The sequence below is a fragment of the Canis lupus genome, chromosome 35 (assembly GCF_011100685.1).
Source record: "Canis lupus familiaris isolate Mischka breed German Shepherd chromosome 35, alternate assembly UU_Cfam_GSD_1.0, whole genome shotgun sequence".
NCBI classification, from domain to species: Eukaryota; Metazoa; Chordata; class Mammalia; order Carnivora; family Canidae; genus Canis; species Canis lupus.
Genome location: NC_049256.1, coordinates 17,856,344 through 17,883,153, shown reverse-complemented (window position 1 = coordinate 17,883,153; position 26,810 = coordinate 17,856,344). Strand labels below are relative to the sequence as shown.

General features: G+C 35.7%; 1 protein-coding gene across 4 annotated transcripts in view; it reads left to right on the top strand.

The window, feature by feature from the left end:
* Positions 1 to 26,810, top strand: part of NUP153 (nucleoporin 153) — an 84,452-nt gene that overhangs the window by 27,078 nt on the left and 30,564 nt on the right. For 3 of the 4 annotated variants that reach the window (XM_038584244.1, XM_038584245.1, XM_038584243.1), the window contains 9 exons: positions 11,285 to 11,533; positions 11,644 to 11,783; positions 11,865 to 11,993; positions 17,453 to 17,569; positions 17,663 to 17,707; positions 17,817 to 17,873; positions 19,696 to 19,842; positions 23,140 to 23,189; positions 23,439 to 23,565. In XM_038584244.1, the coding sequence (XP_038440172.1) occupies positions 11,356 to 11,533; positions 11,644 to 11,783; positions 11,865 to 11,993; positions 17,453 to 17,569; positions 17,663 to 17,707; positions 17,817 to 17,873; positions 19,696 to 19,842; positions 23,140 to 23,189; positions 23,439 to 23,565 (990 nt within the window). In that variant the 5' untranslated portion in view covers positions 11,285 to 11,355. Of the gene's footprint in view, positions 1 to 10,237; positions 10,293 to 11,284; positions 11,534 to 11,643; positions 11,784 to 11,864; positions 11,994 to 17,452; positions 17,570 to 17,662; positions 17,708 to 17,816; positions 17,874 to 19,695; positions 19,843 to 23,139; positions 23,190 to 23,438; positions 23,566 to 26,810 lie in introns of all 4 variants that reach the window. The other variant, XM_038584246.1, reaches the window with a different exon arrangement.

Here is a 26,810-nt window from a genome sequence, read left to right as displayed (position 1 = left end):
CTGTACTAAATCTACTTGGGTAGTACATAAACCATGGAGGAGGAGGGTGATGATCAAGTTCAAATGAGTTATCAGCTTTTTGTGTATAGGGGAGATTGATATATCAGTTAAGAATGCAAGCTCTGGAGTAAGACTTGGGTTTTGAATTTTCAGACTACCAACTGTCATGTGGCTTTTTGGACAAGAGAATCTTGACATCTCCTTAGTATCCTCATAAATTGTTTTGAGAAAAGTAGATATGAAGCTCTTGGAATAGGTCCTGGAATTAAGGGAACACTGTATAGATGTTAACTGTTACAATGGAACTGTGATAATGCCTCCCACAACACTAGAATTTAGGTGTAGTATAACTGCAGTTGGCTCTTGTCCTCTCTGCCCCAAGTTCAGCTGGGTCATTTCATTAGTCTTATAATTAAATGATCCTGCATTTTAAAGGCTTGGGCTTTTTTGGATCCTGTTACAGCATTTTGATGGGGTTTACAAATATTAAATAGCTTCAGTATAGCTCATGAATATGGCATATTTGGAAATAGTACTCTGTCATTTCACTGTGTATAGTTTTTACGGCTTTATTGAGATGTTTTACATGTATAGAACTCATCCATTTGAAGTGTACAGTTTAATGTAAAAGAATGAAACTAGACCACTTATAACACCATTTACAAAGATAAACTCAAAATGGATTAAAGATCTGAACATGAGGGCAGTCCCAGTGGCGCAGCAGTTTAGTGCCACCTGCAGCCTGGGGTGTGATCCTGGAGATCCGGGATCGTCCTATGTCGGGCTCCCTGCATGGAGCCTGCTTCTCCCTCTGCCTGTGTCTCTGCATCTCTCTCTCTCTTTCTCTCTCTGTCTTTCTGTCTCTATGAATAAATAAATAAAAATCTTAAAAAAAAAAAGATCTAAATATGAGCTCTAAAACCATAAAAATCCTAGAAGAGAGCTTAGGCAGTATTTTATCTGAACATGGACCATAGGAACATTTTCTAGGTATGTTTCGTTTCCTAAGGCAGGGGAAACAAAAGCAAAGATAAACTATTGGAACTACCTCAAAATAAAAAGCATTGCAGAGCAAAGGAAACCCATTAACAAAACAAAAAGGTAACCTACTTGAATGGGAGAAGATATTTGCAAATGACCTATCTGCTTAAGGGGTTAATGTCCAAAATATACAAAGAAGCTATGCGACTCAACACCAAAATTTCCAAACAATCCAATTAAAAAATGGATGTAGGACCTGAATTGACATTTTTCCAAAGAAGACCTAAAGATAGCCAACAGATGTGAAAAGATGCTCAGCATCACCTATCAGAGAAATGCAGATCAAAATCACTATGAGATATCACCTTAAACCTGTCAGAATGGCTAAAATAAAAAAGATGAGAAATAACAATTGTTGGCCAGAATTTGGAGAAAAAGGAATTATTTTTTTTATTTTTTTTATTTTATTTTTATTTTTTTAAAGATTTTATTTATTTATTCATGATAGTCACAGAGAGAGAGAGAGAGAGAGAGGCAGAGACACAGGCAGAGGGAGAAGCAGGCTCCATGCACCGGGAGCCCGACGTGGGATTCGATCCCGGGCCTCCAGGATCGCGCCCTGGGCCAAAGGCAGGCGCCAAACCGCTGCGCCACCCAGGGATCCCGAAAAAGGAATTTTTGTACACTGTTGGTGAGATTGTAAATTGGTACAACTACCATGGAAAACCGTGTGGAGGATCCTCAGAAAATTAAAAATAGAATTACCATATGATCTAATAATTCCATTACTAGGTATTTACCCAAAGAAAATGAAAACACTAATCTGAAAAGATAAATGCTCTCGTTTATTTATTTATTTTTTAAATTTTATTTATTTATTCATTCATGAGAAGCACAGAGAGAGAAAGAAAGAGGGAGAAGCAGGATCCATGCGGGGAGTCCACCATGGGACTTGATCCTGGGACTCCAGGATCATGTCCCGGCCTGAAGGCGGCGGTGCTAAACCACTAAGCCACCGGGGCTGCCCTGCTCTCTTGTTTAGTACAGTATTATTTATAACAGCCAAGATATGGAAGCAGTCTCCCTGTCCATTAGTAGACAAATGGGTGAGGAAGATGTGAAATACGCACAAAATGGAATAGTATGTGATCATTTAAAAAAAAGACAAGATCATGCCATTTGCAACAATATGGATGGACCTAGAGGGGTATTATGCTAAGTGAAGTAAGAGAAATGAGAAAGACAAAACCATATGATTTCAGTCATGTGGAATCTAAAAAAATCCAAATAGAATCAGAATTATAAATACAGAGAATAAACTGATGGTTGCTAGAGGGGAAGGGGTGGGAAGATGTGTAAATAGGTAAAGGGGAATGGGAGATACAGGCTTCTAGTTATGGAGTAAGTCATGGGGATTAAAGGCATAGCATAAGGAATATAGTCAATGATATTGTAATAGTGTTGTTTGGTGACAGATGGGAGCTAAACTTTTGGTGAGCATCTTATAATGTACAAACTTGTTGAATCATTGTGTTGCACCTGAAACTAATGTAATGTGTGTGAACCTATACTCAAATTTAAAAAGATGAAGTTTATAATTCAGTGGTTTTAAATATATTCAGAGTTGTTCAGCCATCACTGCAGTCAGTTTTAGGATATTTTCATCACCATCTCTGTCTCCACCTGCCCCCCCAATCCTCGGCCTATTGGTGGTCACTCTCCATCCGAGGCAACCACTGATTTGTTTTTGTCTCTCTATGGATTTTCCTGGACTGGACATTTTATATAAAGAGTCATAGAATCTGTGGTGTTTTGTGACTGGCTTATTTCACTTAGCATAATGTTTTCAAGGTTCATCCGTGTTGTGGCATACATTAGAACTTCTTTTTATTTCCTTTTATTGCCAGGCAATATTCCATGGTATGGATAAAACTACATTTTATTTATCCATTCATTAGTTAATGGACATTTGGGTTTTTCCACTTCTTGGACATTATGAATACTGTTACAGTGAATATTCATGTGCAGGTTTTTGTGTGGCTGTGTTTTTTCTTGTGTATATACCTAGGAATAGAATCACTAGTTCAAAGGGCAATTTTAACTTTTCGAGGAATAATTGTTTTCCAAAGTGGCTGTACCATTATGCCTTCCCACCCACAGTGTATGAAGACTACAGTTCCTTTACATCTTCACCGATGATTATTTTCCATTAAAAAAAAAATTTATTCATTCATGAGAGCTACAGAATGAGAGAGAGAGAGAGAGAGAGAGAAAGAGAGAGGCAGAGACATAGGCAGAGGGAGAAGCAGGCTCCATGCAAGGAGCCTGATGTGGGACTTGATCTCAGGACTCCAGGATAACGCCCTGGGCCGAGGGCAGGTGCTAAACCACTGACCCACCCAGGTGTTCGTATTTTTTCATTTTTTAAGATTTTTTTTTTTAAGTTTATTTTTTAGTAACCTCTGCACCCAACAACATGGGGCTTGAACTCATGACCCTGAGATCAAGAGCCGTATGCTCATCCCACTGACCCAGCTAGGCACCCTTTGAATTTTTTTTATTACAACTCTTTTAGTGGGTTGAACTGTTATCTTGTGGTTTTGATTTGCGTTTCCGTGATGAGTAATGATACTGAGCATCTTACCATGTGCTTATTGGTTGTTTGCATACCTTTGGAGAAACGGCTATTCACATCTCCCTTTTCCTTTTTTTTTTTTTTTTTTTGCCCCTTTTCCATTTTTAATTGGGTTGTCTTTCTGTTGTTGATTTGGAAGACGTGGGGTGTATGGCCTGTTAATTTTGGTGATCATAGTAATATGTTGCCTGATTTGCTTGTTGTGAAACCTAGTGAGAGTGAAATGGGCCTGAAAGAATGATTCTCAGTGCGAACAAACGGTCTACCTAAGGTTTCTTAGTAATAGCCGATTTTACTTAGTCTTTAAATATTTCCTTCTTTTTTATTAGAATAACTTAGGAAGTTTTTTAATATCTGTATTTGGGACTGATTTCTTTAAATATGTTACTAACAACTTTGTTGAGGCTTTTATCTGGTAGGTCTACGCTGACTGCCTCCACGTCTTTTTTTTTTTTTTTTTTTTTTTCCTGGGCATTGAAGGGACCCCTGCTGCTTTTTTCATTAGAGACTTCCAGTGTTCTCCAGCCTATATCCACAGTGGCTGACATTCTTTTCCATCTTTGATGAGCATGCTTGAGAGGATTTACTAACTTGAAGAATTAATTTAGTTCAGGTGTGAGATAAGTGGAGCGTTTTCTTATTTTATATCTATAAAGTTCTTTTTTGTGTGTTTGTATTTTCATTTAAATAATGGAATTAATTCAGTGGTTTGCCAAGGTCAGTTCCAACTTGGATTTTATTCATTATTTTTAAAAAAGATTTTGTTTACTTACGTTGAGAGAAGGGAGGATGAGAGTGGGGTGAGGAGCAGATCCCCCACTGAGCGGGGAGCCCAATGTGGGCCTTGATCCTGGGACTCCGGGATCATAACCTGAGACAAGGCAGATGCTTAACTGAGCCACCCAGGTGCCCTGGATTTTGTTATGTTCTTAACTTTTATTTCGTAGTTTTTTTTTTTTAAAGATTTTATTTATTTATTCATGATGGGGGGGGGGGGCAGAGACACAGGCAGAGGGGGAAGCAGGCCCCAAGCCTGGAGCCCAATGCGGGACTCGATCCCTGGACTCCAGGATCATGCCCTGGGCCAAAGGCTGGCGCTGAACCGCTGAGCCACCCAGGGATCCCCTGTTTCGTAGTTTTTCTATTACATGTGTCGTGTACATACCTTTTGTGAGTAACTTTTTAAAAAATGTTTGTTTATTTATTTATTTATGAGAGAGCAAGTGAGAGAGCACAAGCAGGGGGATAGGGAGAGAGAGAAGCAGAAAGGAGACCTCTGGACTGAGCAGGGAGCCTGGTGTGAGGCTTGATCCTAGGGCCCTGGGATCCATGACCTGGGCCAAAGGCAGATGCTTAAGCAACTGACCCACCCAGGCACCCCCATTTTAGTCATTATTGTGTACATACAGTTCAGTATATTAAGTGCATTCATATTGTTATGTCACCATCAGCACCATCCACCTTAACTTTCTTCATTATGTAAAACTAAAACTCTAAATACTAACTCCTCATTCCCTCTTCCCTTCTGGCCCTGGCAAACACCATTCTACTTTCTGTGACTTTGACTACCAAAGCACGTCATCTGAGTAGAATCCTCCAGTTTTTTGTCCTTTTGTTGGTTCTCTTATTTCACTTATCCTAATGTCTTCAAGGTTCATTCACATTATGCCATATAGCAGAATGTATTTCCTTCTTAAGGCTGAATAATTTTCCATTATAAGTATATAATATGTTTATTCATTTGTCAGTGGACACTTGGGTTGCTTCACCCTTTAAACTATTGTGAATAATACTGTTTGGAACATGGTTGTACAAGTCTCTTAGAGACCCTGCTTTTAGTTCTTTTAGGTATATACCCAGAAGAGGAATTGCTGGGTCATACAGGAATTCTATTTTTAATTTTTTTGAAGAACTTCCCATACTATTTTCCACAGCAGCTATGTCATTTTACATTTCCTACCAGTAGTGCCCTGGGGGTATTCTGCTTCCTCTATGTTCTCGCCATCATTTATTTTCTGATGGTAACTGTCTTTAATGGGTGTGAATGGGTCTCATTGTGGCTTGATTTGCATTTCTGTGATGATTAATAATGCTTAGCATCTTATCATATGCTTCTTTGTTGGCCATTTGTGTATCATCTTTGGAGAAGTATCCGGGTTCTTTGCCGCCCCCCCCTTTTAAAAAGATTTTATGTATTCATTCATTTTGGGGGGAAAGGGAAAGAGAATCTCAAGCAGATTCAACACAGAGCCCAACACTTGGCTCAAGCTCATGACCTTGAGATCATGACCTAAGCTGAAACCAAAAGTTGTATGCCCAACTGACTTGAGCCACCCAGGTGCACCTCTTTGCCCAAGTTTAATCAGGTTATTTGATTTTTTTTTGTTGTAGGAGTTCATATTTATATGTTCTGGATTTTGCCCTCTAATCATATATATGGTTTGCAGATATTTTCTACTATTCTGTAAGTTGCTTTTTTACTCTGTTGATTGTGTCTTTTAGTTCATAGTTTTTAATATAGTTCCGTATGTCTCTTTCTGTTTTGTTGCCTGTCAAATCCAGGAAATCATTGTCAAGACCAATGCCATAAAGCTTTTCCCTTGTGATTTCTTATTATTTTAAGTTCTGGGTCTTGCTTTTAGGTCTTCAATCCATTTTTGAGTTAATTTTTGTAAATGTTGTAAGATAAGGGTCCATTTGCATTCTTTTGCATGTGGCTGTCCAGTTTTCTCAACACCATTTGAAGAGACGGTCCTTTCTTCATTGAGTAGTCTTAGCTCCTTTGTAGAAGGTCATTTCGACCATACATGTGAGGATTTATTTCTGGGCTCTGTTCTGTTCTCTTGGTCTATATGTTTGTCTTTATGCCAATACCATACTATTTTGATTATTGTTTTGTGATCAGTTTTGAAATCAGGAATTGGAAGAAAGTCAACTTTGTTCTTCTCAAGAATATTTTGGCCCTTGAGATTCCATAAGAATTTTAGGATGTATTTTTCTGTTTTTGAGAAAATTTGAGTTTTTGAAAGGCATTATATTGGATCTCCAGATTGCTTTGGGTAGTATTGATATGTTAACAGCATTAGTTCCTTCAGTGTAAGAACACGAATGCCTTTCCATTTATAAAGTCTTCTTAATTTTCTTTTGGCAGTGTTTTATCATTTTCTTTGTTCAAGTCTTTTACCTCTTTGGTTAATTTCTAGGTGTTTTATTCTTTCTGATGCTGTTGTTAATGGAATTGTTTTCTTAATTTACTTTTCAGAATGTGCATTGTTAAGGTATAGAAACAACTCATTTTTGTGTATTTTGTAATCTGCTACTTTGCTGAATTTGTTTATTCCAGCAGGATTTGTGTGTGTGTGTATGTGTGTAATATTTAGAAGTTTCTACATATAAGTTATAGCATTTGTGAGTAGGGATATTTTATGTCTTCCTTTCCAATTTGAATATCTTTCTTTTGCTTTCCTTACTACTCTGGCTAGAGCTTCCAATACTGGGTTAAATAGAAGTGGGGACAGCTAGTATCCTTGTTTTGTTTCCTGATTTTAGAGGAAAATTTCTGTCTTTTGACCACTGAATTTAATGTTAGCTGTGATTTTTTTTCATTTATGGCTTTTATTAAGTTGATGTTTCTTTCTAGTACTAGTTAAGTGTTTTTATCTGTGTCTTATTTTTTGCATAATTGTACTTTGAAACTAAATAATCCAGAATTGTTTTGTATTGCTTATACTGGTAAGTATTTTTGAAGACTGACTTTTTGGGAAGAAAATTACAGAGTAGCAAATACAATCTAGGAGCACATTAAAGAATAATAGAATCTTCTTACTCACTGGGGAGAGTTAATCTTGAGATGTAGGCAATCCTTCATCATGAGGGAATTATTAATATAATTTAGCATATTTTAGGTGAAATCTTATAATTTTTTTTCTTTCTGGTAAATACTTAATAGGCATTTGCTAAAACTTAGTCTATTCTTATTTCCTTTAGAAATTGGAAACCACTACTTCCTTAACATGTTAGTCATCCAAAGGCCTGAATCGTATGTAATGGTGAAACATTAGAAACATTCCCATTAAAATTAGGTATAAAGTGGAAGCCCTTCATCACCACTTCTAGATATTAAATATATAATTATAGAGGATGTATGTATACATGTAAGTGTTGGAAAGAAGGAGGCAGAATGATCCTTGTTTATCAGTAATACCCAGAAAACTTAAGCCAATTGATTAAAACAAAACAAAACTTGTTAGAATAAGACAATTGTAGAACTAAATCACAAAGTTAATATAGAAAAACACCCCAGTAACTCTTACTTAAGCAGTGTTAGTTTGAAGGAAGAAAGGTTCCCACTTAAAATATCAAACAACAAAAATAGAAATAAATTTAACAAGAAGTGTATGGTACTCTAGAAGAAGAAATTCTTTCAAATTCTGCCGAGGGACCTAAAGGAGACCTGAACAAAAGGAAAAGTCATTAGTAAAACAATGCTGGGCAAGATAGCACTTCCTTTTTAAAATCTTTTAACTTAGTGTGATCCAAGTCAAATAATTTTAATGAGTCTGTTAAGGTTATCTTGGCTATCTTATGTTCAATTCCTATTGGCTGTCTTTTTTCCCCACTATTGATCACATTTTTCTTATATATATCAAATGGTTTCTGCCTAAATATTTTGAATAATAAAGGTAGAGATTCTGGATGCTGTTATCTTCCTCTGAGGAGTATTAATTCTTGATTGAGCAGGCAGTTGTTACTAAATGATCATTTTGAACTTTGTAAACTTAGTTTTACATTTTATTAATGTGTATCTGTCCAAGGTGTTTAAGTTCCCTAAAGTGGTAGGACTTAGACCTCAGACTGTTTCCCCTGTGGCTTTTTAGGCTGAGTCTACTGTAGGTCTTGTTCTTGACATGATCCTTAGTCTCAAGGGGAAGCTTTCCCAACATCTTGGCGGAATACCATGGATTTAGGGATGTGTTTATGGGATCTCTCAGTTCTTGCAACACTGGCTTCTCTGTTCTTAGGACTGCTTCTTGTCCCTTAGCATTGCTCACCTCCTAGCATCTATTTTTTTGTATTCTGTAACAGCTGGTATTTGTTAAGCCTTAGATGGTCTAACTCTGTGCAATGATAGCCCATTCACTGTCTGGACACTCCCATCTGGATTTGGACTCCAGTTTTCTCTTCCAGGTCTAAAAATGTGCCAGGGTAGAGAGCTGGGTAGTGATAGGACTCACTGTTTGAGCTTGCTTGCTTGCTTTCTTTTTCTTTTTCTTTTCTTTTCTTTTTTTTTCTTTTTGAGTGCTGTTTTCTCCTATCTGAAAGATGTCTTATATTTTGTTTATAATTATAAAATTATAGTTTTATAATATATTTTATATATTAATTTATAATATAAAATTATAGTTTTATAATTATTTAAATTATAGTGGTAGGACTAGTCTGGAGGCCCAGTTATTCCAACCTAACAGTAATGTCTTTTGTAAACCTTACAAATGACTTTAAAGTTCTTGAAAATGTATCTGAAGATGAATAAAGAAATTCTGAAAAAGAATAAGGGGAATATGGGGGTAGGTTGGAATAACTTTTCCAGTTACTAAATGTGTTCTAAAGTTGGAGTAGTAAAACATCATACTGGTACAGATACATCACTGGAGAAAGGAGTGAAAAGCCTTTTGGAATTTAGTATCGTGGTAGTGATGGCTTCTCATTCGGTGATTAAAATGTAACTTATTTAAGAAGGTTATTTTAGAATGTAAACAGGCTAACCATTTGGAAAACAATAAAGCTGAATCATTCTCTCAACTACTGCATCATAACTGATTCCAGATGGATGCAAGATTAAACATTATATTGAAATAAAAGTAGATACAAGTTATTTTCTGTATTGCAAAAGACACCATCAACAAAATAAATTGGTTCAACCAGTGATGAAAAATTAGTTGTAATATTTCAGATCACATCACACTATCTTACTGATCAAAAACTAGATTTTACTAATCTTGGGATCCCTGGGTGGCTCAGCAGTTTAGCCCATGCCTTTGGCCCAGGGCGCGATCCTGGAGACCTGGGATGGAGCCTGCATCTCCCTCTGCCAGTGTCTCTGCCCCTCTCTCTCTCTATATATATCTATCATGAATAAATAAGTAAAATTTTTAAAAAAAAAAAAGATTTTACTAATCTTAATATAGGGACTATATCAGTAAGCAATTAATAGAAGAAGAAATATAAATGACCACTGAATATAGGGAAGGATGCTCAATATCTCTCATTTAAGTAAATGCAAATAAAATGATGCCATTTGACATAGTAGATTGACAGAAATCAGTAAAGGTGAATGTCCCATGTTGGAGAGGATGGTGGAAATGTACATTGTCATTTGCCATTTGTAAGAGTATAACTTGACAGGATCCTGATGTCTCATATGCAAAGGTGAACATGCACTCTTATCCATTCCGACAGAGCATTCCACATCTAATTGTTTATTCAGTTGAATCTTATTCAATTCTGTTGGATAATTAGGAAGCTTTAGGGGCCCAACTTTAGACTTACAGAATCAGATATTCTTTGGGTAGCTTAAAAGTATGTTTAATAATTTTTTTCATGTTTCTGTTATATTCTTAGAGAACCATGGATTAATCCAAAAGAATACTCTGAAAATATGCAGATATCAGTGCATGTATGTTTGATGGAAGTTGGGAAATAATCACATAAATATTGGCAGCATTGGGAAAATAATCACATAAGTATAGTCTATGATAAAATACAATGTGGTATTTAAGGGGAGTGCTTTGTATATAGAGACAAAATTGTTAAATGAAAAAACAAGTCCTAGAAAATTGGATGCATAGCATGATTATATAATTAGGGGAAACATTTACATATGCATATAAAATATCTGGGAGGATATACAAATTTAATAGTGGTTATTTCTGGAGGAACCAGACATCCTTTTTATGACTTTTTAATTTTTATCTTTAAAATATTTATTTATTTATTTATTTATTTATTTATTTATTTATTTAGAGAATGAGGCAGACACACAGGCAGAGGGAGAAGCAGGCTCCATGCAGGAAGCGAGACGTGGGACTCGATCCTGGGTCTCCAGGATCACACCCCGGCTGCAGGCGGCGCTAAACCGCTTCACCACCGGGGCTGCCCTGACTTTTTTTTTTTTTAAGATTTTATTTATTTATTTATTCATGAGAGAGAGGGAGGGAGAGAGAGGCAGAGGAAGAAGCAGGAGCCCGATGTGGGACTCAATCCCGGGTCTCTAGGTTCAGGCAGGGCTAAACCGCTGAACCACCGGGGCTGCCCACTTTTTATGACTTTCTTATATAATTTCTTTGACTTGATTTTTCACAAGCAAGTTTTATATCAATTCAAGGGGAAAAAACAACCATGCACTTGTAGAAGTTGTATGTGAACTCTGAAACATGGTTTGATACTAGGTTAAGTAAATTTGTTGCAGTTAGATGAAACTTCATTTCATCTAAAAAGAATAACCTAAAAAAAAAACCAGACAAACCTAAATTGGGCTTATCATGGGAGGCCTCAGTGACTTGAAGCTGTATTTGTATAGTATGTTTTCTTAAATGCCATTTTGTTGTGATATTGTATTGCTTTTTCTAAGCTGTATATTCATAGTATTAATGTTTGTTTGTTTTTAAGAACCCTCAACAACTAGTACTTCTTCAAATTACCCAGATGTATTAACAAGGCCTTCTCTTCATCGGAGCCATATGAATTTCTCCATGTTGGAATCTCCTGCATTACACTGTCAGCCCTCCACATCCTCGGCGTTCCCAATTGGCAGTTCTGGATTTTCCCTTGTAAAGGAAATTAAAGATTCTACCTCTCAGCATGATGATGATAACATCTCAACTACCAGTGGTTTTTCTTCAAGAGCTTCTGATAAAGGTATTCTTGGCATTTGGTAGTGAAGTTAAATTTCATGGGATAGGTTTTTTCTGACTTGTAATGTCCATTTTCTTGTAATCAGTGCTCTTACTATGCATATTTTTGTTTAGATATAGCTGTTACAAAGAACACTTCAGTGCCACCTCTATGGTCCCCAGAGGCTGAACGGACTCCTTCACACTCACAGCACACTGCCACCAGCTCAAAAAAACCAGCATTCAACTTGTCTGCCTTTGGAACGCTTTCCCCTGTGAGTACTAATAGGTTTTGATTTAATCACACTAGTTTTGAGTGTTTATTACTCATGATTTATTATTGTGTTTCTGCGCAGTCACTTGGGAATTCTTCAGTCCTTAAAACAAGTCAGCTTGGAGATTCTCCTTTTTATCCTGGAAAAACAACGTATGGTGGGGCAGCAGCTGCTGTAAGACAACCTAAACTACGAAACACACCATATCAGGTTGGTCTGAATAGAAGGACTGAGAACTTAAAAATAACAATTGACAAGTAACTAATAGACCTCAAGTGGAATTGTGGTTTGGTTATTTTTTGGTAAAATGATAGAACTGTGGATTAGAAACATTGTTGTCATTTAGGGACTATCTGAATGTTATTTTAGACCTGAGTGAATAAATTTATTCATTACATTTGTGAGTGTGTTATATGCCTCTGTGCTTTTAGAAATTAATTGAGATAATATTTTTTTTTTAATTTTTTTTTTAAATTTTTTTTTATTTATTTATGATAGTCACAGAGAGAGAGAGAGAGAGAGAGAGAGGCAGAGACATAGGCAGAGGGAGAAGCAGGCTCCATGCACCGGGAGCCTGATGTGGGATTCGATCCCGGGTCTCCAGGATCGCGCCCTGGGCCAAAGGCAGGCGCCAAACCGCTGTGCCACCCAGGGATCCCGAGATAATATTTTTTTTCAAAAAATTGAGGTGTAAATTATATATCGTAGAACTTACCCTTATTAGAGTATTAGAACTTTAAGAAAATAGAGTTGTGTACCATCTCTGGAATCAGAGAATGGAATAAACGTTTCCACCCCAAAATGTTACCTTGTACCTCTCTATAGTCAATCCCTCTTTCCATTTCCACCCTCTGACAACCGATCTGTTTTTTTTTTTTTCCTGTAGTTGTGATTTTTCTAGAACATCATTTAAATTTAATCAATGTAGTATCTAGCCTTTTGAATCTGGCTCATTGTACTTAGTTTGCGTAATGCATCTGAGATTAATATATATTTTTGCATATGTCAATAGTTCCTTTTATTGCTGAGTTATAATTTATCCATTCACTAGTGAAAGGACACTTGGGCTGTTTTTGATTTGAGGCAAGTGTGATTAAAGGGGTTATGAGTATTTTGTGTGAATGTTAATTTTCATTTCTCTTGGGTAAACACCAAGAAGCTGGCTGCGGGGTCTTATGATAAGTATACATTAAACTTTATAATATAGTGCCAGGCTGTTTTCCAGAGTGGCTGGTACCACTTTGCATTTTCAGCAGTGTTCTGGGCAGCACTTGTCCTCAGTTCTTTGTTTTTGTTTTTGTTTTTTTAATTTTTTTATCTTTAATTTTTTTATTTTAGCTATTCTAATTGGCATGTAGTGGTAACTCCACATTAACTGTGTTTTTTATTTATGAAACTGAGCATAATTTTGTGTGCTTATCTGCCATAAATGTATTATCTTTGGTGAAGCATCTGTTCAAATCTTTTGTCATTTTTTTGTTTTAAAGATTTATTTATTTATTTTGAGAGAGAATGAGAGCATGCTCATGTGCACTGGAAGGAGGGGAAGGCAGAGGGAGAATCTCAAGCAGATTCTTGGCAGAGTCGGGAGCCCAGTGTAGGGCTCCATCACGTGACTTTGAGATCATGACTTGAGTCAAATCAAGAGTCAGACATTCAACCAGCTGAGCCACCCAGGCTCCCCTTGCCCATTTTTTAATAGGGTTGTTTTCTTAATGGATCATGCCCTGAGCCGAAGGCAGATGCTCAACCACTGAGCCACCCAGGTGTCTCTGGTTTAAGCCTTCTGAAAAGAAGTTTTAGACTTGATGGCATTCAGTATGTTGGGGTTTTTTCCCCTCGTATGGTTCATGCTTTTGGTGTAGTGTGTAAGACATTTTTGACTAACATAGGGTCACAGATTTTTTCCTATGTTTTCTAGAGGCATTATAGTTTTAGGTTTTAATTCAGGCCTTCTGATCTATTTTAAGTTAATTTCTGTCTGTGGTATGTATCATGTCATGAGGTGTAGGGATCAAGACTTTTTTTAGCATAAGGTGTATCCAATTTTTCTAGTACCATTTGCTGAAAGGGTTATACATTCTACATTGCATTGCCTTTGCATCTTTGTTGAAAATCAGTTAACTGTATATGTGGGTCTGTTTTTTGACTTTGTTTCTATGTATCCTTTGGCTAACTCTAAACTGTCTTGATACTATAGCTTTACAGTAAGTCTTGAAATTGCTAATGTGAGTCCTCCAACTTTGTTCTTTTACAAACTTGTTTTGGCTTTCTTAGATCTTTGTTTTCTCATAATTTTAGAATCCACATTACCAGTTTCTGTAACTTACTGGAATGTGGATTAAAATTGCATTAGTTGGGATGCCTGGGTGGCTCAGCTGTGGAGCTGTCTGCCTTTGACTATTACTTTTATGGATTTTACTTTTATGATTCCCAGGGATCAAGTCCCACATCAGGCTCCCTGTGAGGAGCCTGCTTCTCCCTCTGCTTATGTCTCTGCTTCTCTCTGTCTCTCATGAATAAATAAATAAAATCTTAAAAAAAAGAAAGAATTGCATTGAGTCTAAAGATGAATTTAGGGAACATCAACATCTTTTTTTTTAATTTTTTTTTTTGGGGAACATCTACATCTTAATTAACTTGTTCAATAATCCTTGAACACAGCATGGCTCTCCATGTATCTTTTTGAAATTTTTTATCAGTGTTTCATAGTATTCATCACACAGACCTTGCACATATTTTGTTAGATTTATACCTGAGTATTTCATGTTTTTTGATACTAGTTAAGAATAAATAGCCTAAATAGTCTATTCAATAAATTTAAATTTTTTAAAAATATTTATTTATTTATGATAGTCAGAGAGAGAGAGAGAGAGGCAGAGACATAGGCAGAGGGAGAAGCAGGCTCCATGCACCGGGAGCCCGATGTGGGATTCGATCCCGGGTCTCCAGGATCGCGCCCTGGGCCAAAGGCAGGCACCAAACTGCTGCGCCACCCAGGGATCCCCTATTCAATAAATTTAATATGTATACCTTCCAGCAAAGAAAACTTCAGGCTCAGATAATTTCCTTGATAAATTCTACCAAACATTTAAGAAAGATATAATACCAATTCTATGCATACTTTTCCGTGTAATAGGAGGATATACTTTCCAACATATTTATGAGGCCAACATTACCCTGATACTGAAACCAGACAAAGACATTGCAAGAAAGTCACAGACAAGTATTTCTAGTGAATTACAGACCTAAAGCTTCTCTACAAATACTTGCAAATTGAATCTACTATATATAAAAAGATACTATTTTATAATCGAGTAGGGCTTATCCCAGGAATACAAGGTTGGCCTAACATTTGAAAATTAATATGATCTACCATGAAAACAAACTCTTAAAGAATAAAAACCATATGAACATTTCTACAGATGTATAAAACACGTTAGACAAAATTTAGTGTCCATCAGATAAAAATTTTCTATAGCTTGAGGAATAAAGCGGGTCTCCTCAACCTGATCAGTGCTACCTATAGAAAATCTTCAGCTAGCCTCATACTAATGGCGAAAGACTGAATACTCTTCTCACGTCAGTAAAAGAAGGATGTCTGTTCGAGCTGCTACTGTTTAATGCTATACTGTAGTCCTATCCAATGCAAGAAGAAAGATATACAAGGCATATGGATTGGGGAGGAAGAAAAAATTATTTCTGTTCATGACAATGTGCTTATCTACATAGAAAAGCCTAAGAAATTAAAAAAAAAAAAAAAAAAGAGTTACCAAAACTTTTAAGTGAGTTTAGCAAGATCCCAGGATACAAGGTCAATATACAAAATCAGTTGTATTTTACATACATATGAGCAAAGAACAAGTGGAAATCGATAACTTAAAAAAAACAAATTCAAGGTAAATCCTACCATTCTGTGTTTTACCATAAAGTAACAGTTTTTTTGAAGTTCATAAACATTGTTTTATTGTATTTGTTGTGCCTATTACTTTTATGGATTTTGACATTTTAAAGGTGGAGAAGTAATATGTAGGCTTTTGGAGAGGGGAATCTACGTGAAGAGAACAGTCTGTGACAAACAACAATGGCATAGAAACATATATTTTAAGATTTTTGTCTTTAGTTTCCTAATTATAGGATGATTTCGTGTATATAGTTAACAGTAATTAGAGTTTTATTTCTGAAAGTGTTCATGAAGGGCAATATTTTGTTATTTAAGAAAGAGTTAACTCGATGTTGGAGTTACACAGGGAGCTTTTTCTAGAACTTAAACTGGATCATATTACTCCTTTAAACATTTTTTAAAGTTAAAATAATAGTTCAGCATGTTAGAAGATTAGATGATATAAGCCTATGATTCATAGAGTAGTCCAAGTCAGAGTGTGTTCTTGCTATTTCTTCCTTTCTTACATTGAATTTTATACTTTTTAATGCCAAGTCATGACATACCCTTAGAATCCTTCTCAGCACAGGCTTTGAAATGTTTATCATTGACATTTAAGCTGAATCCATTTGTTAGTCCTTTCCTAGAGTTATTAGAGCTGGGAGGTCTATTAAAGATTCTTTAACTCAGTTCTATTTTATTGATTAGTGAATTGAGGCCCTGAGTGGCCAGTAGAACCCAGTGACAGGACAGAATATCATATTTTCCTAGAGGATTTTAGTGTTGTCTCATATTTGCCAAAGCTTCTGGCCTGAAAGCAATCCTTAATGGGCATCAACTTCTTAATAAAGCTGATGGAGAATATTGCAGCTACTCTAAAATGTCATCAGTGTTTGGTATCAGAGAAGCATTATTTATAAAGTAGTTATTATGCTTCAGTTTTTTTAGCTCTTATGAGCTATTTGTAGAAACTGAGTTTCGATTGTGATAATATCTTTATATTAAGCATTGTCAGATTGTGATAGTCACTTGGTTATTGGATTGTTTTAATGCATTTTTGAGAAAAGTGTTTTAATTGGAATTTGTAAACAGTGCTTGCATATTAAAGCATACTTGTCTATTCTTTATTAGGGGTTTTCCTTAACTCCAATTTTAAGAAAGTTACAGGCATAAAGAAATAGCCTGAGTATTTAAAATTTTTAGGTCAAAATTTGAGAAATGAGTTAGTCTAAAAAGCTAAATTTTCTTTACAATAGAGTCTATAATCTTTTCATTTAGTTATCTTGGAGTTTAATTAACTAATATCTAGAATAATATTTTAATATACTTCTTATTACTTTAGTTCTCTTATTTTAAAATTAAATTTTATTTTTTTATTGAATTACAGTTGACACACAATATTATATTAGTTTAGGTGCACAGCATAGTGATGGCATAGTGATTCAACAAGAAGGGTTTGATTTAGACTTCAGGGATAAATGGATTAAGATAATGCTTAAACTTCATACCAGTGATCTCACTTTTCCCATTTAACATAGCTACAGATCTTTAGCATAGTGCATGCTATCTTGTTTCTGATTGTAAAAGTCATTGGCTTTTCAGTAAAGATACAGAGAAAAAAAAATTGAACTCATGGATAATGACACCACCCAGAGATAAATTGCTGTTACCATATTAATCCTGTTTCTCTGTGGAGATACATTCTGTTTTGTAAATATTTTCATTTCTTGAAATATGTGCTTTAGAGTTTACAGTCCAAAAAAATAATACAGTGTTTACTTTATAGGCACCAGTTCGAAGACAGATGAAAGCTAAACAGCCCAATGCACAATCTTACGGTGTGACTAGTTCAACAGCTCGGCGAATATTGCAGTCTTTAGAGAAGATGTCAAGCCCTCTGGCGGTAAAATTTTAGAATCACAATTAAATCCGGGTGTGTAACAAAATTTGAGTTTTGTGAAAAATCTTAATTATGTTATTGTTTCAATATTAACAGGATGCAAAAAGAATTCCATCTATTGTTTCTTCTCCCCTGAATTCTGTAAGTTGACTTTTAAACCTTTTTTAAGAGAGCTATTTTTATATATTAGTGATGAAAATCTTATTTTTCAAAATTTCCAATCTATTCTAATAGTATTTTGTTTTTTCAGCCTCTTGATAGGAGTGGAATAGATACCACTGCAGACTTTCAAGCCAAAAGGGAAAGGGTAAAACTTCTTTTGCATTTATTTACTTAAAGTTTCAGCAGTTTTGTTATATTTATTTTTAAGTTACTAAATCTACAAATTGAATTTGATAGTCGTTAGGGGGCGTGGTTGAAAGATAAGATTTTTTTACTTGGACATTGTAGCTTCTTGTGAGTGCCTGCCTTAGCACAGTGCTGTATTCACAGTAAACTCTCAGTCAATATTTTTTGATTATTTGGCATTTCCATTTTCAGCATCTTGGTAGTCTTTGTGTAACTTTTTCCTGATGATAAATAAAAGTTGGAGTGAAAAGTGCTTGAAGTGTTTGTTTAGTAATTCAGTGAACTAAAACCCTCACTGAAAAGTTACTTTTGTAAACTTTCCTCATTAACAAACATGTCAAATCTGTTGTAATAGAATTTCAAATTGCTAGATCTTTCTTTAGCCAAGTACTGTTCCAAGATATGGGAACTAATAAAAAAAATATAACTTATAGTATCTTGATAACCCTTTTTAGTGTGTTCTATTTGGTTAAAATTAGTTTTGGATGTTACTGTGAAAAAAAGAAAATGATGGATACAGTTAAAGAGGTATATTTTTTGTTAGTTGTGCTTGTGGTTAGTTAAGTATCCTTTGGGGGAAGCAGATTCCCAGATTCTTACTTGTGAAAGCATTTATTACACCAGTTTTCCCCAGAAGTAACTGATTGAAATGATCATAATTTTCTGAATTAATTGTGGGAACTGTATGTGAGATATTGGTAAATTATAATTATTTTTACTGAAATTCTGTAAAGAAGGCTAAAATTGAGGGGTTTTGGGCGGATAGTGTTGCTTTACAATTTTTTAGCATTACCTAGATGTTTGTAATCAGGCAAGAGGGAATCCATTATTAGCCAATGGGATTAATTTATGGCATTAGTTGCTTTTCTCAAAGTCCTGTTTTATGTCAGATTGTCTAAAAAGTAAATGTAAAAAACTGCCATAATGCAAATTCTCATTGATAAAAGTTTTAGTAAAGATGGAGTATAATATCAATCCAATGTTATTAATGAGTGTTAGGATATATAAAAGCCAGAATACAATATTGTGGCTCATGTTTCACAGATGTTATCAGAACAGCCTGCAAAATAGACTATCTCATTGAGTTGTAAGATCACAGTTGTGATGAGGATTCAGGGAAGAGCTAGTATACAGAGGCTTTGCCTTGGAAACCAATGTTGTTCACAGCTGCTGCTGAGTGAAAGGACTATATTCATAGTAGTACAGTCTTTGGACAGAGTAGAAGTCATACAGCAACAGGACTTTTACTGTGTTTTCTTGTTGCAAAAGATTGTTGACAAAACACTTGTGTGCTTAGATAATAATGCTGGTTTATTTTTGGTTTTGAAATTCTTTGCTCCCTTTTTTTGGGCAATTATTTTCATAGCTAGTTTAAAAATAATTTATTTCCAGCTGAAGGATATCTAAAAAGTAATTTGGGGAAAATGTGGCAAAATCATTTTAGTTTCTATATTTGAAATTCAATAAAAACTTAGATTTGTAGAACAATTTTGAATATAATTTCCATTTTGTGCATAGGCACATATATGTGAAAAGTTATTAAGTCTAGAATAAAATAGTCTGTGCAACCATTTGGAATTTTATATTTAGGTTTATAAATATTTATGCCTTTCATTCTATTACTGTCAGCTTTTCCTTTTAGTATTTGCATCCTTTGGGTACTTCTCTAAGAAATATTCATCTAGGTCTCTAGGTCACATTAATTATTTATTGCCAAATGATTTTTAGATATGTGTCACTGATATATATGAAAATAAAGGTTTGTCTTTGGTTTCTATAAGGTGGACTCTCAGTATCCCCCTGTTCAGAGACTCATGACCCCAAAGCCAGTTTCCATAGCAGCAAATCGAACTGTTTATTTTAAACCATCTCTGACCCCATCTGGTGAATTAAGGAAGACTAATCAAAGAATAGATAAAAAGCACAGTGTGAGTATGTGTTTATTTTCACTCATCTTTGATTATCGATTAAAATGAGTAAGAATAGATAAGATACAAGTACTCTACCATTGCAGTGTAGCAACTAGAGAATGCATGAAGATTGTGTGTTAGTGATTATAAATGGTATGCCTTTCAAATGGCTGGCACCTTGATCAAATCCTAAATTCGTGCTTACTAGTAACACTAATATGTACTCATAGTTTAGATTAAATAATTTTGCCAGAATTACTTTATAAACTGTATTTTGTTTGTGGTGGTGTTGAACTGTTTGAAAATAAAATGGCACATAACACATCTATTCACCCCTAAGTACTTTGACATGCATTTTCTATTTTCTTGCATATTATCACATCTGAATAAATTAATGTTTGTTCCTTCCTAATATTACTTGATGTTTAGCCCACACTCCAGTATTGTTTATAGTTGCTTTTTTGAATCAGAATCCAAGCAGATTTCACACATTGCTTTGGTTTTGTCTTTATAGATCTCAAGCCTTGACTCCTTTACCATATTGTTTTTCTTTTAAAATAACTGCTTTATTTGAGATATAATTCACATAATGTACCATTCATCTATTTGAACAGTACATAGTCGTGCAGTGTATATTCTCAGTTGTTCAGTCATCACCACAGTGGATTTTAGAACATTGTCATCACCATTCTCCCCATCCGCCCCAAACCTTATACCTGTTAGTAGTCATTCCCCACTCCTCTCTCTCCAGCCCTAAGCAGCCACTGATCTGTCTCTATGGATTTGCTTATTCTGGACGTTTCATACAAATGGAGTTTTAAAATATGTGGTCCTTGGTGACTGGCTTATTTCACTTAGCATAATGTTTTTAAGGTTCATCTATGTCATAGTACGCATCAGAACTTTGTTCCTTTTTGTGTGGCTGAGTAATATTTCATTGTTTGGATATATACTAGATTTTGTTTATTCTTTCATCAGTTGAGGGGACATTTGGATTGTTTTTTACTTTTTTTTTTGACTGTAATGAATAATCCTGTGAACGTTTGTGTACAGGTATTTTGTAGACATGTTTTTGTCATTTTTCTGGGTTCTATACCTAAGAGCAGAATTGCTGGACAAAATTGGTTTTTGATAAGACCAGGCCAGTTGTCTTAAAATGTCCCATGTTCTGGGTTTGTCTGTTGTGTTATTTAGTTAAAGTGTATTTTTTTGTATTTATTGAGTTTATATAGTATCTTACTCTTAATGCCTTTACTTACATTTAATCTCTTATTTAATCTCTTATTTTAATCTCATCTTCATAACCTGATTTATTAAAATTTTTCAAACTAAAGTTGAGAGAATAGTATAGTGTTTACTCATTACTCCTTGATTCACCGATCATTAACACTTTGTCTTGTTTGCTTTATTAAAATTTAAAAAATAATTTGAATTAATGAATTTAATGAATTTACAGAATTAGCAAGAACTTTTCTTTCTTTCTTTCTTTTTTTTTTTTTTTTTTTTTAAGCAACCCAGGGCCGGGTCCCGGGTTGGCTGGCAGCTCCACGGCCAGCGCGGCCCCGAGCGCCCAATTATAAGACTTAACAGTTTACTATATTTGTTCTAACTTTGCTGTGTATTTCCTGTAGGTAGGGAATGCCCTTAATGTAATAAATGCAGAATAGTTATCAAACCAGAAACTTAAAATTGTACAATAGATTATTATCTAATGTACAGATTTTATTTAGATGTTGCCAGTTGTCCCAGAAGAAAAAAATTCAAGATTATGTATGCATTTAGTTTTCATGTGTCTTTGTCTCCTTTAGTGTAGAACAGTTCCTTATGGTTTTTGTTTGTTTTTGTATTTCATAGCATCGATATTTCTAAAGTACAAGTAAGTTACTGTGTAGAATGTCCTGCAATTTGGGGATGTCTAATGTTTCCTCATGATTAGATTCCAGTTATGTCCTTTTTTCTAAAAATTTTTTTTTTTTATTTTAAAGCATGTGCAAGCAGGGGGGAGGGGCACAGGGAGAGAGGGAAAATCTCAAGCAGACTATGCCCCGAATGCAGCCTCACTCAGGGCTCGAGCTCAGTGACCCTGAGATCATGTCCTGAGCTGAAATGGAGAGTTGGATGCTTAACCAGCTGAGCTGTCCAGGTACCCCCCTGGGTAATAATACCAAAGAATAGATGTTGAGCTCTTCTCAGCCTATCATGTTAAGAAGCACATGCTCTCATTACTAGCAGTGTGGTTATTAAAGTGGTGGTAGTAGGATTTCTCCAATATAAAGTTACTATTTTATCTTTTGTAATAAATATCTTGTAGGTTGATAACTTTGAGAGGATAAATATCCTTTTAGTAGTTAGCATTATTGGTGATTTTTGCCCAAGACCATTGTTTGTAGATGGACAGAGGGTGGTTTTCTAACTTCACTCCTTTGTACACTTATTAGTTGTCCTCCTCCTGGAGGAAAAGTTTTCTCTCATTTATGAACCTATCTGTGTTTTTATGTCAACTTTATTTCTCACAGTTTATTCGTTATAATCCTTTATTGGCATTATTTATTTTGATGTTCATATTGTCTTATTTGGCCTTTGAACTAGCTCCTGTGTCCTTGTAGTATTTGCTTTTAGATTTTGAACACTTAGTTGTTTTTTGATACAGGAGAATCAAGACTTGGGGCATCTGGGTGGCTTGTTCAGTTAAGCATCCAATTCTTAGTTTCAGCTCAGGTCATGATTTCAGGGTCATGAGATCGAGCCCTAAGTGGGAGGTGGGAGGAGGGCTTTGTGCTCAGTGGGGAGTCTGCTTGAGGTTCTTTCCCTCTGCTCCTCCTCCTGCTTGTGCTCTCTCTCTCTCTCTCTCAAATAAGTAAAAATACTTAAAAAAAAAAAAAAAATCCAGGCTCATCCTGTAAATTTCTGGTCCCCACCTTCTGTTTTGTTATTTCTCTGAAGAGCTGTGATACCCTTTAAATGGAGGAACTTAATTTGCAGAGAATCATTTCAAAGAGAATATCCTTATACATTTGCTTACACCTTTAGTAGGCTATGATGAGAGATGAGTAGAAGTATTTTTTGGTTTGTAAGTGTATTAACTTTGTATACTACCTTGTTTGAAGGGCAGTGTGTGCTCAGTGACATTTTATTTGTATAATCGTGCTGTAATTCAGTTACCATTCAGAAAGCAGGGTATAAGTCACAAGTTTTAGGATTTACTAACTAAAAACCCATCAAATTCAAATATTAAAATGGACAGACAGAAGGGAGGTATTGGGAAAATTAAAACAAACAGGCATGTAAATTTGGTGTGTGCTCATTTTGTTCTAGACTGGATATGAAAAACCTGTGACGCCAGGACAAACTAGAGAACAAGAAAGGTAATGTCTTTACATAGCTAAGCTTCTTTATATTTCACTTGTAAGGCTTTTGTTTATGTATTTTGTTTTTGAAGATTAAGAATGTTAAAAAACTATGCATACACACAAATCTGTCAGCTTTTAACATAACATTTGGTTGAATATTTCTTCTTTTTGTTAGCAGTTCTAATTTTTAGGTCTTCAGTTAGTTAACAAGTTATGGACCAGAGTAATATATCATTTGTTTTAATTTTCTTTTTCTTTGCCTAGTGGCTTTTCTTACCCAAATTTCAGTATGTCTGCAGCCAATGGTTTATCTTCTGGAGTAGGTAGTGGAGGCGGCAAGATGAGACGAGAGAGAACGCGCTTTGTTGCATCTAAACCTCCAGAGGAGGAGGTAAGGTTCTATCCTTCATGTTCTTAAAGTTTATTGAAAGCTTTGGTGTGGTGGTGGTGGGAGACCCTGAGGGGTGGGGCTTGGGGGAGACTCAGCACAAGAATGACTAATCTGTTGTTGGAACAGTCCCTCCCCAGTGTGAGTGCACATGCATGTCTGTGTGTTCAATGCTTCCCTTCACTGTGATGACACAGGAAACCTAACCTCAGACCTGAAGTTCCATGGATGCCACTAAAAAACCATAATTCTTCAAATAAGAGAATTAGAATTGAAATTACTTGACCTTTGGAATATTAACCGTATTGTTAGGATTTGCCTGTTTTATGAATGAATTAACGCTGTGTGTGTTCTTATCACTTACCATTTTCTTCATATCATTTGTAAAATTTACCAGTGTTATGAAAAAAAATTGCAAGTTGTATAATTTCACTGTTAACACATTTGTCCAGTCTGAAAATTTAGCACCCTCTGTTCTGCAAGGTACATGTGGGTTGATTCCTTTTTTTTTTTTTTTTTTTAAGATTTTACTTATTTATTCATGAGAGACGCAAAGGGAGAGGCAGGGTCCCTGTAGGGAGCTGGATGTGGGACTCATTCCCTGAGCCGGAGGCAGGAGCTAAACCACTGAGGCACCCAGGTGTCCCTGTGGGTTGATTCCTAATATATGCGGAGGTGAATGTTTATGCATGTCTGCCTCGGCACACGTGCAGTGTGTTCTCTAGGCTGAAATTGTTGGGTTTTAGGGGATGATACACATCTTCACACTATTAAATGTTGCTCTCTTGCTCCTGAAGGTAGTTTGAATACTTCCTTCCACATGACAGTAGATGAATATGCTTTTTCTTTTTCCTTATGAATACTTGATTTTTTTCTTTTTTAAGTTTTTGCCAAGGCAATGGATATGAAGTTGTCAAGTGTTGAGCCATTGGAGTTTTATTTTGCATTACCTGTTTATAAGGGAGGGAGACCTCTTCTGAGTTCCTTGGTTATTTGGGGTTTCTCTCTTTATCCATTTTTTATGGATTATTTCTTTCATTAAGAAGATTTTTTTTTTTTAAAGATTTCTGTATGCTGAAAATGAAAGTTTGAAGAACATGAGGACTAATCAAAGATTGATTAACTTTTCTTTCTATAGGCTGCTCTATTTATTTTCTAAATACTTTGAGTTGCATGCAGACCTCCTTTCAATCTTTTTACAAGTGAATTTCAGCTTAATGGGATCATTTAAGTCTTGATACATAATGCTTCCATTTGTCTGTTTCTAATTAAAATTTCATTGGTAACTTCATTGACTCATGAGTTTTTTAGGAGTTTTTAGATTTTTTAAACATTTTCTGTAACAGTTCCTGTTAACTCTAAAGTCATGTTTTGGTTGAAATTACTGTACGAGTTAGTATCACTTTCCTTCTTAGTCTGTTGGTATGTTTCCCAAGTTTATTTAGAGTAGGCAGTCTTTCATTTTCGTTTCCTTTCTCTACCCTTTTCCTGCTTAGCAATTCTATAGTTGTGCCTTGTGAAGGCCTCAGAACCATTGCTTCTTTGGCAGCTGGGACTTTCTGCCCCCCCTCGCCTGTCTTGTGGTATGTGGCATTATACTGGGGTCTCAGCTCAGGTGCTGGTCTTGAGGTTCTCCTTTTTGCTCTCCTGCTGGAGTGTTGGGAAGGGAAGGAATGTATTAATGTATTCTACTGTCTTGAAAGAAAAGGTTTTGAATGCCAGTAATGATACAGCATGTAACATTTTGTATGTTTCTTAGCAAACCGATTTTATTTTATTGAAGCTCTTTATGTAGACTTGATTAAGTTACCTCTAAAATGGGTTATTTGTCTTGCTTTGTATACATAAAGAAATGAGTATCTGAGTAATACAGCTTATTATACAGCCTGTTCTTTAGATGAGCTTTTACATTTCTCGGTAAAAGTTGTGTCTTTAAGCTGTCTTTTAAACTTTATCCCTGTATGAGGAAAAAACATTTTTATTTGGTGTTTGCCAGATAACAGATTTGTGAATTCTGCTTGTTTCCCTTTAGTTTCAACTTTTAAGAATATATTCCTAAGATCTTTAGGTGAAGTTCAGGTCACTGTAGCTAATTTTGGCTGTCTTAGAGATGGGTGTTTACTGTGATTTCACTGTATCAAGATATTAGGAGTGGGTGGAAATTTATTGATTTACTTTTGCTCTTGTTACTTTGGCATACTAATTGTGATGAGGAGCTTTATGAAAGTAAGCCTCCAGGCCTCTTTATCACCTCTTCCCTTCTCTGGGCCCCCTCTCCATTCTGGCCAACTGCCAACTTGCATCCCAGGATGCCTCACTCAGCTCCTGTCTCTAGTTCTGTTCCACACTGGAGTTAGAGTCTCTGTATTTCTGAGGAAAGAGGGGTGGCTGGCTACCTCAAACGTTCTGCCTACCCTGTGTTTTTAAAGTCTAGGTAGAATAGGTTTTGGGTAGATGCTTTCTTATTTTGTATTCAGTGCTGTTTTTATTTCAGATGACGAATAATGTTTAGACCACTAGTTCTTAATTCAGTTAAAGTTCATAGGAACTTTTGATAAAGGATAGAATATTCATTTTTGTGGGTATCTTAGTCGGCTTTTGGGATAGATCAAATGGAAGAAATTTTAATTTTAGTGGAGTGTAAACAAATTATACTCATTTCCGGTACTATTGGTATGTAGCAGGGATTGGTATATTTTGATTTACTTAAAACATTCAGGTTAACAGAACTTTATATTGTAAATAACCCATTTTGCATTATGAGATAGTAGAAGTATGGTTTATCTCCTTTCCTGTTAGATCTCAAAATTTGTAAGGACTCTGTTAATCACTAAGCATTTGGTATTTTGCCTCTACTATGCTACCAGTTTGGTTTTTTGGGGGGGGGGGGGGCTCGTCCGGGATCTGAACCCGGGACCAGTTTGGTTTTTATAATGAAGAAGCTCATCAATACAGAATATATGATTATATAATATGACTGAGTCGGGGAGATTTTTTTTTTTTTTTTAAGATTTATTTATTCATTCAGAGAGAGCGAGGCAGAGACACAGGCAGAGGGAGAAGCAGGCCCCATGCAGGAAGCCCGATGCGGGACTCGATCCCGGGTCTCCAGGACCACACCTCAGGCTCCAGGCGGCACTAAACCGCTGCGCCACCGGGGCTGCCCAAGCTGGGGAGATTTAATTGCTTGATTTTGGGGGGCAAATAACCTAAAAGTGGAGGAGCTACATTTTATGATATGTGTTTTA